Source organism: Oncorhynchus clarkii, chromosome 9, assembly GCF_045791955.1.
Source record: "Oncorhynchus clarkii lewisi isolate Uvic-CL-2024 chromosome 9, UVic_Ocla_1.0, whole genome shotgun sequence".
Lineage (NCBI taxonomy): Eukaryota > Metazoa > Chordata > Actinopteri > Salmoniformes > Salmonidae > Oncorhynchus > Oncorhynchus clarkii.
The window spans coordinates 23,848,814-23,865,391 of NC_092155.1; the positions used below are offsets into that span (position 1 = coordinate 23,848,814).

At 42.8% G+C, this 16,578-nt stretch overlaps 1 protein-coding gene across 4 annotated transcripts in view; it reads right to left on the reverse strand.

The window, feature by feature from the left end:
- Nucleotides 1-16,578, reverse strand: part of LOC139417170 (Kv channel-interacting protein 4-like) — a 186,927-nt gene that overhangs the window by 37,323 nt on the left and 133,026 nt on the right. The window contains exon 1 of one of the 4 annotated variants that reach the window (XM_071166409.1): nt 11,041-11,152. The exons of the other annotated variants lie outside the window; for them this stretch is intronic. Within the exon in view, the coding sequence (XP_071022510.1) occupies nt 11,041-11,152 (112 nt within the window). Of the gene's footprint in view, nt 1-11,040; nt 11,153-16,578 lie in introns of those variants that run through there. 4 annotated transcript variants of the gene reach the window in all.

The window sequence follows — 16,578 nt, forward strand, 5'->3', positions numbered from 1 at the left end:
CTTTGGAGATGGGAGAACCTTCCAGAAGGACAACCATCTCTGCAGCACTCCACCAATTAGGCCTTTATGGTAGAGTGGCCAGACTGAAGACACTCCTGACTAAAAGAAACATGACAACCCACTAGGAGTTTGCCAGCAGACACCTAAAGGACTCTCAGACCATGAGAAACAAGATTATCTGGTATGATTGCACTCAAGATGGCCTGAGTGCAAAGCGTTACATCTGGAGGAAACCAGGCACCGCTCATCACCTGGCCAATACCATCCCTACGGTGAAGCATCATGCTGTGGGGATGTTTTTCAGTAGCAAGGACTGGGAGACTAGTCAAGATCGAGGGAAAGATGAACGGAGAAAAGTACAGAGAGATCCTTGATGAAAACCTGCTCCAGAGCCCTAAGGACCTCAGACTGGGGGCAAAGGTTCATCTTCCAACAGGACAACGACCCTAAGCACACAGCCAAGACAATGCAGGAGTCGCTTTGGGACAAGTCTCTGAATGTCCTTGAGTGGGCCAGCCAGAGCCCAGATTTGAAACCAATCAAACTCTCGATCTCTGGAGAGACCTGAAAATAGCTGTGTAGCGATGCTTCCCATCCTACCTGACAGAGCTTGAGAGTATCTACAGAGAAGAATGGGAGAAACTCCACAAATACAGGTGTGCCAAACTTGTAGCATCATACCCAAGAAGACTCGAGGCTGTAATCGCTGCCAAAGGTGCTTCAACAAAGTACTGAGTAAAGGGTCTATACGTATGTAAATGTGATATTTCAGTTTTTGGTTTTTAATACATTTGCAAAGATTTCTAAAAACCTGTGTTTTCTTTGTCATTATGGGGTAGTGTGTGTATAATACTGCCTTTTTCTAAAATGCAATCATTGTAACAAAACGTGGAAAAAGTCAAGGGGTCTGAATACTTTCCGAATGCACTGTATATCAGCCCTAAAATCTCAACTGCCATGTGTTCAATGTTTGGAAACCCATGCAGAGTTGGGGTTCATTGAGTCTCACAACTTAAACTCAAGGAGCCTGCCATTACAATCAACAGCACTGAGTTACAATTGGTTTTGTGACGGATTACAGCGAGTGAAAGCACAGCAGAGGCTTTCACTTGCAATTCACATGAAAGGGTTCACCCCGTCCATGCCTTGGCCAGTGGTTGTGTGACAACATTATTTATATCCTGCAAACTTCAAAGCCACTGCAGAATTCTATGAAAAGGTGGTTGTGTGTGGCTCAGTTGGTAGAGCATGGGGCTTGTAACACCAGGGTGTCTGCTAAATAACTCAATTGTAAAGAGATATCTCTAATTGGGAGCCGTCCCATTTGCTGATACCGCAAAGCTCCCTGGTATTGTTGTAGCCTAACTTCCAATGATGTATCCAATCCAATAAAACTGCAGAGTCCTTTGTTACGGATGGTCCCTTTAATCAGTCTTATGGCAAATTACAAACCTGTCTGTGTGGCTGATAGTTTTCACTGTTTCATACATCAAGCAATGGCAGTGGTGCCCTGAGGCGGGGGCATCCCCTTTAATGAAGCGACTTTAGACCAGTCGGCACTTTCACAACTCAAACTAAAATGGCATGAACTCACTCACAACAACATTATGTGCAGACTTTAAAACGTATGGGGATAAAGATTTTCAATGCCAGACAAGACATTCAGGGGTATCCGTCTGGAAAAAAAAACAAAAAAACAAATTCATAAATATCTGATCAACATTTGCATAATGCATGAGAACACCTACCTCCTCTGCATAATTACGGAAAACATATATATATATTTTTTTACTTCGCTCGATAATTCACGTTATCAAAGTGCTGATTGACAGTATTCCCTGTATTGTCTTGATTGAATAATAAATAACGGATGCGTTACTTAAGACCTCAGGCAGTCAGCTTCAAAGCTCCTCAAACAAAATGGAAAAGTTTAAAGAGAAAACAAAAATAAGATAATACTTCATACATTTTTCATGACAACCATAGTTTAATTTAATTGAATAAGTCTTTTACAGTCTGTGATATGGGCCACAAAAGCATAACAACTGCAGAGGTTTTGAATTCATTAATGCGTGGCAACACTGCGAAGCCCTTACGGTCTTGAATAAATTAGTCAATCTAACAGTCCAACACCTCAAACATTGTGAGACTTACATGGTCACACTGAATTCAAACGGCATTATGGAGATACATGACTGTTTTCCCCATTGCTCTGAAACCGAGGTCATTTAACCACCTGCAACTTGAAAATCTGTCTGTAGCCCAATCTGTCATTAGCCTTAGGCATCACAATCATCCAAAACGAATTCACCTCATCACTGTCAATCTCCCGTCAGAATTGATTAACTGGGATACTTTCATCAGTATTGATCAGCAGGGTGCTACTTTTTTTTTGTCTCTACCACTGTAATCCTAATTGACGGGGACGGTCCAGACCGTTTCAATAAGTTTCCCTCTCCCTGATGAGCGCTAAAGACAACTGAGGGGACCATGGGTCAGGACACCGTGGGAAAGGTCATGTCAATCACTCCAGCGCTGTCTTTAGGCATCTCTTTATCATCATCATCATCTTGCATGTAACAGATGAGGTTTCCCCTTACAGACAAGTAGAGACTTTATGGCAGTAGAAAATAAAGACATTGCTGTTTTATTAAGGAAGGTGTCCAGACATGACAGAGTACGCCAGACGAGCCAGGTTGTAAATTGGGACTTTAATGGACATTTGCAAAAGACGTAAATAAACTTTAAGTGACTTGGTTGAGAGAGGGAGAGGATTTGCTGAGGTTTTTCTCTTACAGTCCAATACTTTCAGTCAGAGGAGGCAACATACTGAAACTATGTGTTGTCATTTGAAAGGGACACTACTTAAGGCAACAAAATGATACAAAGCTCACATGGTCACTTAACTTTGATAAACGTGTCAATCAACACTAAACTGCATGCCACGTAAAAATCGATTGCTGGTTGAGTTACACACACACACACACACACACACACACACCTATCCATACTGACTACACAGTAAACATTGCATTAAATTCAACCAAGAATACCCCTTGAATTCTCATAGTTTTAGAACGACCCTTGATAAAGATATTGTGTCATATGTACCACAACAGCAAACAAGTACAGGGAGTACAAGGAGCTCTAATTGCAAGTGTAAAAAGGTTACAGTGAAAACAAAAGGTTGACCAAACCAGGGCATTGGCACCACTAGCAAGTTCTGCTGAAAGCCCAAGGGCAAAGCACCATCTCTGCCACAGACCCCTTTCAAAACCCAGCCTCCCAAAACAAACCGCAGAGAGAACATTAACGTTATGTAAGACACCAAAGGACAAGGTTAGCAAAGAAATGAAAATGTCTGGAAGCCATGTTTCTTTTTTACTGGACCTTTGGTCATTTTACAATTGGCTCATTCATCCCCCTCCTCTCTCCTGTAACTATTCCCCAGTTCGTTGCTGCAAATGAGAACGTGTTCTCAGTCAACTTACCTGGAAAAATAACGGATAAATAAAAATAAATAAAATACAATTTTTGGCCGTAATGCTGAGTGACAATGACATGAATAAGACTGTAATTTAGTCTGCTGACTAAACGTCCCTGTGTGTAATGGAATGAATGGTGATTCTTACTTAAACAAGGTGTATCCACTATTCACACTGCAGTAATTGGATGTTGGGAAATTCTGCCCTACTACATACAGATAGGTCTAGATGTGTATTTGTTTATTAAAATAAATACAAATGTATCCTGGCATAGTAAGTCAATTGAGAACCAATCTGCATGTGTTGCTGTGTGTATATACTATTATTATAATAAACTGGGTGGTTTGAGCACTGAATGCTGATTGTCTAAAAGCCACGATATATCAGACTGTATACCACATGTATGTCAAAACATTCTAATTTAATTTGTAACCAGTTTATAAAAGCAATAAGGCACCTCAGGGGTTTGGGGTATATGGCCAATATACCACGGCTAAGGGCTGTATCCAGACACCCCATGTTGTGCGAAAGAACAGCGCTTAGCCGTGGTATATTGGCCATAACCACACCCCCTCGTGCCTTATTGCTTAATTATATTACTGTACATCTATAGTCCTTGACAGCAACATTTTCAATTGAGTTAAAGGTGCTACACATAATTGTTTTACATTTTTGCTTTGTAATTTCAGAAAAGGTCCATAATACAGAATGTCTGCGGTAATAGTGGATTGATAGTGTTTCACTGTATTACTTAACTGCCAGGGTTGTGATTGGCTGTGATATTCACATACAGATTTTTCCACCGGAGCGGCATCTGCTGTGAAAGTGTGAAAGCTGTTCTAACTTTGTAACTGTGTTATCTAGTGGAAATCACTTACTGGTTGCTAAAATTCTACACTGTTCGCTCTGTGTAGAATGACTTCTGAAAGTAACTTTCGGTTTTGGTCCACCAGCTTCAAACAGCTGTAAAAACAGTATTTTTTGTTATTTAAAATATACTGAAAAATATAAAATGCAACATGCAAAAATTTCATAGATTTGACTGAGAAACAGCTTATATAAGGAAATTAGTCAAATTAAATATATTCATTAGGCCTTAATCTATGGATTTCACATGATTGGGCAGACCCACCCACTTGGGAGCCAGGCCCAGCCAATCAGAATTAGTTTTTCCCCCACAAAAGGGCTTCATTACAGACAGAAATACACCTCAGCACCCCCTCAATCAATCCCACAGGTGAAGAAGCCTGATGTGGAGGTCCTGGGCTGGCGTGGTTACACGTTATCTGCGGTTGTGAGGCCAGTTGGACGTACTGCCAAATTCTCTAAAAGAACTTTGGAGGCGGCTTATGGTATAGAAACAAGCATTCAATTCTCTGGTGGACATTCCTGCAGTCAGCATTCCAATTACACGCTCCCTCAAAACTTGGAGACATCGGTGGTATTGTGTTGGGAGACAAAAATACACATTTTAGAGTGGCCTTCCATTACCCCCAGCACAAGGTGCACCTGTGTAATTATCAGGGGTGCAACTATCACATTCTGAAATTGCATTTTTGTCCCCCCTCCAATTTTATCATTGGAATGTGATTTAAAATGAGTTACGTGTGCTTTAGGACCATGCGTATGCCTCCGAGCAGTCGGGTAGGCTGTTTGGAGTGTTTATCCGACTGGATAACAAAAATAACATATACAGTACCTGTCAAAAGTTTGGACACACCTACTCATTCAAGGGGTTTTCTTTATTTTTACTATTTTCTACATTGTAGAATAATTGTGCCTGTATGAAATAACACATATGGAATCATGCAGTAACCAAAAAAATGTTAAACAAATATTTTCTATTAGAGATTCTTCAAAGTAGCCACCCGTTGCCTTGATGACAGCTTTGCACACTCTTGGCATTCTCTCAACCAGCTTCACCTGGAATTATTTTTCATCAGTCTTGAAGGAGTTCCCACACATGCTGACCAGTTGTTGGCTGCTTTTCCTTCACTCTGCAGTCCATCTCATCCCATCTCAATTGGGTGGAGGTCAGGTGATTGTGGAGGCCAGGTCATCTGACGCAGCACTCATCACACTCCTTCTTGATCAAATAGCCCTTACACAGCCTGGAGTTGTGTTGGGTCATTGTCCTGTTGAAAAACACATTATAGTGGGACTAAGCATAAACCAGATGGGATGGCGTATCGTTGCAGAATGCTGTGGTAGCCATGCGGTTAAGTGTGCCTCGAATTCTAAATAAATAAGTCACTGTGTCACCAGCAAACCACCCCCACACCATCACACCTTATCTATGCTTCACTGTGGGAACCACACATGCGGAGATCATCCGTTCATCTACTCTGCGTCTCACAAAGACACAGCGGTTGGAACCAAAAATCTCACATTTGGACTAATCAGAGCAAAAGGACAGATTTCCACCGGTCTAATGTCCATTGTTCGTGTTTCTTGGCCCAAGAAAGTCTCTTCTTATTGGTGTCATTTAGTAGAGGTTTCTTTGCAGCAATATGACCCCGAAGGCCTGATTCACACAGTCTCCTCTGAACAGTTGATGTTGACATGTGTCTGTTACTTGAACTCAGAAATTGCAACCCAAATAAATGCTTCAGAGGCTGGTAACTCTAATTAACTTTTCCTCTGCAGTAGAGGTAACTCTGGGTCTTCCTTTACTGTGGCAGTCCTCGAGAGCCAGTTTCATTATAGTGCTTGACGGTTTTTGTGACTTTACTTGAAGAAACTTTCGAAGTTCTTTAAAGTTTAGCCAACCACAAATTAGAATTATAACTAGAAGTATAAAGTAACCACAGTGTTGGGTCCAGTGGGGCAGCCAGTGTCTGATGTAATGTTCAAGTTAATTTTTCCAGAACATGGAAGTGCAATAGGAGAAATTGTGTGTTTTGCAGACGGCACTCAGTCTACTGCCAGGTGTTGCTCAGAAGTGATCCGAGCATGCTAATAGAAACTCCCTGGGTCATACTGTACACGATCCCTTGCTGGGCAGGAAGGGATATTTCCAGCTCCAATATAGTCATGAATGGGAATTCATGAATGGGAATATAGACTCACATAGGCCACTTTATTATGTACACACCTCTAGTACCGGGTCAAACTACCCTTTGCCTCCATAACAGCCTGAATTCTTTGGGGCATTCCATAAGGTGTCGGAAACGTTCCACAGGGGTTTTGGTCCATGGTGACATCACGCAGTTACTGCAGATTGGACGGCGGTACATTCATGCTGCGAACAGCCCGTTCCATCTCATCCCAAAGATACTCTATTGGGTTGAGCTCTGGGGACTGCGCAGGCCACTCAAGTAAATTGAACTCACTGTCATGTTCCAGGCAATGTTTTTCCACTCCTCAATTGTCCACAATTCTCCTCAATTCGTGCCCACTGGAGCCGCCCTTCCTGTTTTTAGCTGATAGCAGTGGAACCTGGTGTGGTTGTCTGCTGCAATAGCCCATTCGTGACAAGGACCAATGAATTGTGTTTTCCGAGATGTTGTTCTGCACACCCCTGTTGTACTGTGCAGTTATTTTTCTGTTCGTGAATCGCCTGTTAGCTTGCACAATTCTTGCCATTCTCCTTCGACTTTTCTCATCAATGAGCTGTTTTCCCCCACAGGACTGCCGCTGACTAGATGGTTTCTGTTGTTTGGGTCGCACCATTCTCGGAAAACCCTAGACACTGTCATTTGTGGAAAAACCCAGGAAGACGGCCGTTTCTGAGATACTGGATCCGGCGCGCCTGGCACAGACGATCATACCACGCTCAAAGTTGCTTAGGTCACTCGTTTTGCCCATTCTAACGTTCAGTCGAACAATAACTGAATGCCTTGATGCCTGTCCGCCTGCTTTATAGCCACGGCGACATGACTCACTGTCAGTAGGAGTGATACATTTACATGAACGGGGTGGTGGACCTAATAAACTGGGCAGTGAGTGTATGCTAGGTCATCTGTGGATGACAGATATAGGCCTACAGTATTATTGGAATGTGACATAACTGATGTTCCTATGGGGCAGTGTAATGGACAACAATGAGAACTTCAGAGCACACTCCCAGTATGATTCCAATGAGAATCAAGTGCATGTTCAGTTTGTTTAATCAATTTCAGGTTACGGTTGAGTCTGCGAGGCAAAGGAGATGGGACAAGCATGTATCTTTCACCAAGGAGAGAAATACAGTGTTCTTTGTACAACTGAACAAGAATTCTAAAATGAACAAAAAGATCGGGTGAATTTCTAAACTATAAGTCCATCACTTCTACCCCCCAAATACCAGACATCGGCAAGACTGCCTAAACACCATTCCATTCTAAAACATGACTGGATTGGAGATGCAACACGTCAATGTAGTTATTGACCAACTGTCAGGCGGTCTAAAAGCTTTGCCACCAGACATCCTGTCAAGGTGATTATGCCGGGGTGAACTGATTCATGAGATAGTGACCACATCATCTGCTTTTCGCAGGTTCATACCACACACTGTGAAGGTTGATACAGTTCCTTTATCCAACCACCACAGCAACAGATCGATACAATGACCACTGCTGAAAAGTAGGACAATTGTCTTTCAAAGAAAGACTAAAGATTTACCTCAAGTATATCAACCTAATTTAGTGTCACTTGTGATGTATAAAAAAAAATATATATATACAGTGGGGCAAAAAAGTATTTAGTCAGCCACCAATTGTGCAAGTTCTCCCACAAAGTATTGGCAATGACAGAGTCATATATAACAAAGTATTGAGATAAACTTTCGTTATTCACCAAATACTTATTTTCCACCATAATTTGCAAATAAATTCATTAAAAATCATACAATGTGATTTTCTGGATTGTTTTTCTCATTTTGTCTGTCATAGTTGAAGTGTACCTATGATGACAATTACAGGCCTCTCTCATCTTTTTAAGTGGGAGAACTTGCACAATTGGTGGCTGACTAAATACTGTAAATTATTAGACATGCTTGAATCTGCTTGTAGAACTTCTTAGGAACAATAAAAGAGAGTAACTGAAAGCATGTTTGTATATCACCACAATTTATATTGATTAAGCAACGGCAACTGAGTCTCTCTCTCAAAACAGTGAAAACAGCCTTTAAGCTGTTAATGCACATATCCCTATTTCCTATGTACATGTGAATGAGAATACAAGGACCCACCAACGTTTGATTCATAGTCTTAACAACGGTTTAAAGTGTGTTTACCACTTGTGTGTTTACCGCCTGACAGATGGTCTTTAACTAAACTAAAAGTGCTTACTAAACATTTCTACTAGACAACTGTTCTGCCAAATTAAACAGTTTATTTAGTCATGCCACATTCTGTGCTCAGTTCAACAGTCTGCCCTTACTTAGTAACATCTGAGTGGCAATGATGTCCCTTGTGTACACCAAATGAGATGTGTACAGAGCATATAATAGTAATTCACGCCTCCTATGATTAGCCAGCACACTACAGCACAGAGGAGAAGGGCACTTTCTTGCGTATGTAAGCACAAAGCGCAATACAGCGATGATTACACAAGCGCATTGACAGTACACACACACCAAGAAAAAGAATCCCTCCCACTAACTTTTTCCTTGAAAACATCAAAATATTTTTACGAGCCTAGAACGCAGAACGACTTAAATTCAGGAGGCACTCGTGACCTGTAGGCCAATATAAACCACAACTGGAGATGCATTACAGTATGTCTGAGTTGACTAAGCCTCCAGCACCCGTATCTTCCTCAGCTAATTCGGTATCTCTTAATGCTCTTTTTACACCACATTACTTTGAGACACACGCTAGTCCAAGGAAATATACTTTTGTAGCATAAAGAGCTAGATCTAGATTCAAATCTCTTTGAGAGTTGTTTCCCACACTACCTCCGGAGCAGGGTTTCCGTTAGCCGGTAATCCCAAATAAAATTGTTGCTGGCCAAATTGCCCATGAGAATACACTGTGCTCAGAATGGAGAATACACTGTGCTCAGAATGCAAAAATCACATTACGATTATGGTAATTCATCTTAACAGAACATGCAACTCCTGTAATGAAGCAGACAATAAAACATAATTTTCAAACATTTTCCAAAATTCAATTTTGCCAAAAACTCTAAACAGAGCACCTGATGAGAGCAGCTCCATATGTGATGGATGAACATCTCTGTTAGAAATTTAGAGGGGGAATCTAAAGATGCAACAACTAGGATGGGCTGCTAATATGACTATGATTGTGCCTTTGGCTACTGGACAATGAAAGAAAGTTCATGTGAAAACAAATACAACAGGAGAGAAATGCCTGGTTTCAATGGCATATGAGGAAGTATTTTAAAAACAATTGCCCCCATGTTTCTATGGTCAGATTATGCCTAGGCTTCTTTGAAGCAAGGTAAGACAGGCCTCATAATATGAAGTAAAATGTTCAGATTTCAAACAATTAAGTGCATACTGCCTCCAGCTCACAATACAAAGACGGTTGGGGGATGCGCTGACAGCCTACCGTTGCCTATGCACTCGTGGGCGAATGGAAGGCGTGCTTCAATTACCAGTTGAGAAATAAAAATAGAAGCTCTTTTTAAATCGTGGCCATCAAAACTGTTTAACATGCGATTGCATTTAGAATTGTTGCGCAGTTATAGAAGCACATTCCACCCCAGCAGAGGAGAGAAGCTGCAGCAGCTCTAACACCGTCTGACCAGTGATCCTCTGCTAAAAATAGGCTCTGTATGCTGTGATCAATAAGATACATGACGGACTACAGAAAATACACACGCCCCAATTTAATTCCCCCAAATTTGGCTAATTAACCTATAGACCAATAAGAAGGACAATCAAATGTTTATCCATTTATTTACATAAATGAATAAAAAGCATTCTGCAATTTGGATTGTTTTTTCTCCTAATCAATTTGGCTGGCAACTATTTTATTTGAGCCAAAAGCCGGCAATTACCGGCTAACGGAAACCCTGCTTCGGAGGTAGTGTGGGAGAAATCTAAACCACATACTCTTCTTAGTGGTACAGTGTAATGAAACTACACGTGTCCCACACCACATCCCTTAAAACCAGAATACAGCATTTTTGCTCTGTTAGCATAACTGAAAATGAAAGGCTTTTAAAATATCCACACATTTGCGAATCGTTGCATTAATCAAGTGTGCAACATTATGTGCAATATGGTTTAGATTTTGTTTGTCTATATACTATGGTATTTACGGTATGCTAATAGCTGGCCACACCACATCCAAGGCTAAAGTAAGGATAGTGTAAACAGAAAAGTTGCAAATGATGTTGAACACTACGCATATATTACTAATGTAAATTCACCCTTACACAGTAGTTGACCACCCCGGTCTTATAGTGGCTGGCTACACCCGTTTAAGTTTCCCAAACTGCTCTCAGACACTCAACAAAATGAAACAAGCTTCATTGGCAAGAAAGGAGCAATATAATACAAAACATATTACATACCAAAATAACACATTATAATCAAGTAAGGAGAGCCACCAATGGACAAATATCTCTCACTTATACTACAATTCAAAGACCCTCACTCTCTTACCCTCGGAGAAGTTGATGAGCCCCAGCAGGTGCAGCAGTTTGAGCGAGGCACACACCAGCACCACGATGCCCACCGTCTGCAGCCCCTCAGTCTCCCACACCATGTTCAGCATGGCGCCGCCGCCACCATGCCCAGACCCTGCAGCCCCGACTTCGGACCCCGACCCGGCCTCCTCGCCCTCTGGAGCCCCGGCCGCGCCCTCGGCGCTCCAGTTCCCCCGCGCCCACTCCACCTCCGTCGTGCCCACACACACGGGCTGGGCGCCCCGAGGCACCCGCCTACCGCCCGCTCACTCCCCAAATCCAGACTGGGTGGGTTGGAAGCGGAACGGGTGGATAGGGAGTCTGTCTTAAAGTCCCAGAAAGTCTGCTAGAGGCATACAGGAAATGTTAATCTCGTTAAAAAGTAAGAAGGTAGAGGAAGAGTGATGAAGATAATAACATGGCTCCTAAAGTCCTTTTAAAGAGTGCCTCTTTCTCTTCGACTCTCTTCTTGTCTACGTATGTATCTCTCTCTGTCAAGGGAGAATACTCTAAGAGCTACGGATGAGGAGTGAATGAACTGCTATGTTCCCTCTGACAGTCACTCTGGCTCAGATGTAGAGAGGGGAGGGAGGCAAAGGAGGGAGGGAGTCCGGGAGGGAGGCAGAGAAAGAGAGGAAGGGAGGCAGAGGGAGGAATGGAGTACATGTACAAGAGAGCGCGAGCGAGGGTATAAAAGAAAGCAAGAGAGAGGGGGAAGGTATATGAGAGAGAGGGAGATAGAGAGGGAGGTCGAGAGGGAAGGTATTTGAGAAATAGGGAGGTAGAGCAGGAAGGTATATGAGAGAGAGGGAGATAGGGGGACAGAGAGAGAGAGAGAGAGAGAGAGAGAGAGAGAGAGAGAGAGAGAGAGAGGGAAGGTATATGAGGGAGAAATAGAGAGAAGGTATATGAGAGAGAGAGAGAGAGAGAGAGAGAGAGAGAGAGAGAGAGAGAGAGAGAAGGTATATGAGAGAGAGGGACAGAGAGAGAGAGAGAGAGAGAGAGAGAGAGAGAGGGATAGAGAGAGAGGGGAGGTATATGAGAGAGATGGACAGAAAGAGAGAGAGAGAGAGAGAGAGAGAGAGAGAGAAGGTATATGAGAGAGAGGGACAGAGAGAGAGAGGAAGGGTATATGAGAGAGAGAGAGAGAAGGTATATGAGAGAGAGGGACAGAGAGAGAGAGGGAGGGTATATGAGAGAGAGGGACAGAGAGAGAGAGAGAGAGAGAATGTATATGAGAGAGAGGGACAGAGAGAGAGAGAGAGAGAGAGGTATAGAGAGAGAGGGACAGAGAGAGAGAGCGAGAGAGAGAGAGGGAAGGTATTTGAGAGAGAGGGACAGAGAGAGAGAGCGAGAGAGAAGGTCTATGAGAGAGAGGGAGATAGAGAGAGGAGGTATATGAGAGAGAGAGAGAGAGAGAGGGGGAAGGTATATGAGAGAGAGAAGGTATATGAGAGAGAGGGACAGAGAGAGAGAGGGAGGGTATATGAGAGAGAGGGACAGAGAGAGAGAGAGAGAGAGAGAAGGTATATGAGAGAGAGGGACAGAGAGAGAGAGAGAGAGAGAGAGAGAGAGAGAGAGGTATAGAGAGAGAGGGACAGAGAGAGAGAGCGAGAGAGAAGGTCTATGAGAGAGAGGGAGATAGAGAGAGAGAGAGGGGGAAGGTATATGAGAGAGAGAGAGAGAGAGAGAGATAGAAGGTATGAGAGAGAGAGAAGGTATATGAGAGAGAGGGACAGAGAGAGAGAGAGAGAGAGAGAGAGAGAGAAGGTATATGAGAGAGAGGGACAGAGAGAGAGAGGAAGGGTATATGAGAGAGAGAGAGAGAGAAGGTATATGAGAGAGAGGGACAGAGAGAGAGAGGGAGGGTATATGAGAGAGAGGGACAGAGAGAGAGAGAGAGAGAGAATGTATATGAGAGAGAGGGACAGAGAGAGAGAGAGAGAGAGAGGTATAGAGAGAGAGGGACAGAGAGAGAGAGCGAGAGAGAGAGAGGGAAGGTATTTGAGAGAGAGGGACAGAGAGAGAGAGCGAGAGAGAAGGTCTATGAGAGAGAGGGAGATAGAGAGAGGAGGTATATGAGAGAGAGAGAGAGAGAGAGAGAGAGAAGGTATGAGAGAGAAGGTATATGAGAGAGAGGGACAGAGAGAGAGAGAGAGAGAGAGAGAGAGAGAGAGAGAGAGAGAGAGAGAGAGAAGGTATATGAGAGAGAGGGACAGAGAGAGAGAGGGAGGGTATATGAGAGAGAGAGAGAGAGAGAGAGAGAGGGGGAAGGTATATGAGAGAGAGAGAGAGAGAGAGAGAGAGAGAGAGAAGGTATGAGAGAGAAGGTATATGAGAGAGAGGGACAGAGAGAGAGAGAGAGAGAGAGAGAGAGAGAAGGTATATGAGAGAGAGGGACAGAGAGAGAGAGGGAGGGTATATGAGAGAGAGAGAGAGATAGAGAGAAGGTATATGAGAGAGAGGGACAGAGAGAGAGAGGGAGGGTATATGAGAGAGAGGGACAGAGAGAGAGAGAGAGAGAGAGAAGGTATATGAGAGAGAGGGACAGAGAGAGAGAGAGAGAGAGAGAGAGAGAGAGACACAGAGAGAGAGAGCGAGAGAGAGAGAGAGGTATAGAGAGAGGGGGACAGAGAGAGAGAGCGAGAGAGAGAGAGGGAAGGTATTTGAGAGAGAGGGACAGAGAGAGAGAGCGAGAGAGAAGGTCTATGAGAGAGGGAGATAGAGAGAGGAGGTATATGAGAGAGAGAGAGAGAGAGAGAGAGAGAGAGAGAGAGAGAGGGGGAAGGTATATGAGAGAGAGAGAGAGAGAGAGAGAGAGAGAGAGAGAGAGAGAGAGAGAAGGTATGAGAGAGAGAGAAGGTATATGAGAGAGAGGGACAGAGAGAGAGAGAGAGAGAGAGAGAGAGAGAGAGAGAGCGAGAGAAGTATAGAGAGAAAGGGACAGAGAGAGAGAGATATGAGAGAGGGACAGAGAGAGAGAGAGCGAGAGAGGGAAGGTATTTGAGAGAGAGGGACAGAGAGAGAGAGAGCGAGAGATAAGGTCTATGAGAGAGAGGGAGAGAGAGAGAAGGTATATGAGAGAGAGAGGGAGAGAGAGAGAAGGTATATGAGAGAGAGAGAGAGAAGGTACAGTGCCTTGCGAAAGTATTCGGCCCCCTTGAACTTTGCGACCTTTTGCCACATTTCAGGCTTCAAACATAAAGATATAAAACTGTATTTTTTTGTGAAGAATCAACAACAAGTGGGACACAATCATGAAGTGGAACGACATTTATTGGATATTTCAAACTTTTTTAACAAATCAAAAACTGAAAAATTGGGCGTGCAAAATTATTCAGCCCCCTTAAGTTGAACCCGAACTTGAACCCGATCAAACATCTCTGGAGAGACCTGAAAATAGCTGTGCAGCAACACTCCCCATCGAACCTGACAGAGCTTGAGAGGTTCTGCAGAGAACCTATGTAAATAAAACCCTATGTAAATACAGGTGTGCCACGCTTGTAGCGTCATACCCGAAAAGACTCGAGGCTGTAATCAAAATCTATTTTATTTTTGAAATTCTTAAAAGTAGCCACCCTTTGCCTTGATGACAGCTATGCTCACCCTTAGCATTATCTCAACCAGCATCATGAGGTAGTCAACTGGAATGCATTTCAATTAACAGGTGTGCCTTAAGTTAATTTTTGGAATTTCTTTCCATTTTAATGTCTTTGTGAGATGCAGAGTAGGTGAACGGATGATCTCCGCATGTGTGGTTCCCACGTGAAGCATGGAAGAGGTGGTGTGTGAGGGTGCTTTGCTGGTGACACTGATTTATTTAGAATTCAAGGCACACTTAACCAGCATGGCTACCACAGCATTCTGCAGTGATACGCCTTCCCATCTGGTTTGCGCTTAGTGCGACTATCATTTGTTTTTCAACAGGACAATGACCCAACACAACTCCAGGCTGTGTAAGGGCTATTTGACCAAGAAGGAGAGTGATGGAGTGCTGTATCAGATGACCTGGCCTCCACAATCACCCGACCTTAACCCAATTGAGAATGTTTGGGATGAGTTGTACCGCACAGTGAAGGAAAAGCAGCTAACAAGTGCTCAGCATATGTGGGAACTCCTTCAAGACTGTTGGAAAAGCATTCCAGGTGAAGCTGGTTGAGAGAATGCCAAGAATGTGCAAAGCTGTCATCAAGGCAAAGGGGGCTACTTTGAAGAATCTAAAATACTAAATATATTTTGATTTGTATAACACTTTCTTGGTTACTACATGATTCCATATATGTTATCTCATAGTTTTGATGTCTTCACTATTATTTTATAATGTATAAAATAGTGAAAATAAAGAAAAACCCTTGAATTACTAGGTGTGTCCAAACTGTTGACTGGTACTGTGTATGTGTGATATATATCTATATATATACAGTTGAAGTCAGAAGTTTACATACAGTGCCTTGCGAAAGTATTCGGCCCCCTTGAACTTTGCGACCTTTTGCCACATTTCAGGCTTCAAACATAAAGATATAAAACTGTATTTTTTTGTGAAGAATCAACAACAAGTGGGACACAATCATGAAGTGGAACGACATTTATTGGATATTTCAAACTTTTTTAACAATTCAAAAACTGAAAAATTGGGCGTGCAAAATTATTCAGCCCCTTTACTTTTAGTGCAACAAACTCTCTCCAGAAGTTCAGTGAGGATCTCTGAAAGATCCAATGTTGACCTAAATGACTAATGATGATAAATACAATCCATCTGTGTGTAATCAAGTCTCCGTATAAATGCACCTGCACTGTGATAGTCTCAGAGGTCCGTTAAAAGCGCAGAGAGCATCATGAAGAACAAGGAACACACCAGGCAGGTCCGAGATACTGTTGTGAAGAAGTTAAAGCCGGATTTGGATACAAAAATATTTCCCAAGCTTTAAACATCCCAAGGAGCACTGTGCAAGCGATAATATTGAAATGGAAGGAGTATCAGACCACTGCAAATCTACCAAGACCTGGCCGTCCCTCTAAACTTTCAGCTCATACAAGGAGAAGACTGATCAGAGATGCAGCCAAGAGGCCCATGATCACTCTGGATGAACTGCAGAGATCTACAGCTGAGGTGGGAGACTCTTTCCATAGGACAACAATCAGTCGTATATTGCACAAATCTGGCCTTTATGGAAGAGTGGCAAGAAGAAAGCCATTTCTTAAAGATATCCATAAAAAGTGTCATTTAAAGTTTGCCACAAGCCACCTGGGAGACACACCAAACATGTGGAAGAAGGTGCTCTGGTCAGATGAAACCAAAATTGAACTTTTTGGCAACAATGCAAAACGTTATGTTTGGCGTAAAAGCAACACAGCTCATCACCCTGAACACAACATCCCCACTGTCAAACATGGTGGTGGCAGCATCATGGTTTGGGCCTGCTTTGACAGACAAAAGGAGATAAAACAAATCCAGAAAATCACATTGTAGGATTTTTTATGAATTTATTTGCAAATTATGGTGGAAAATAAGTAT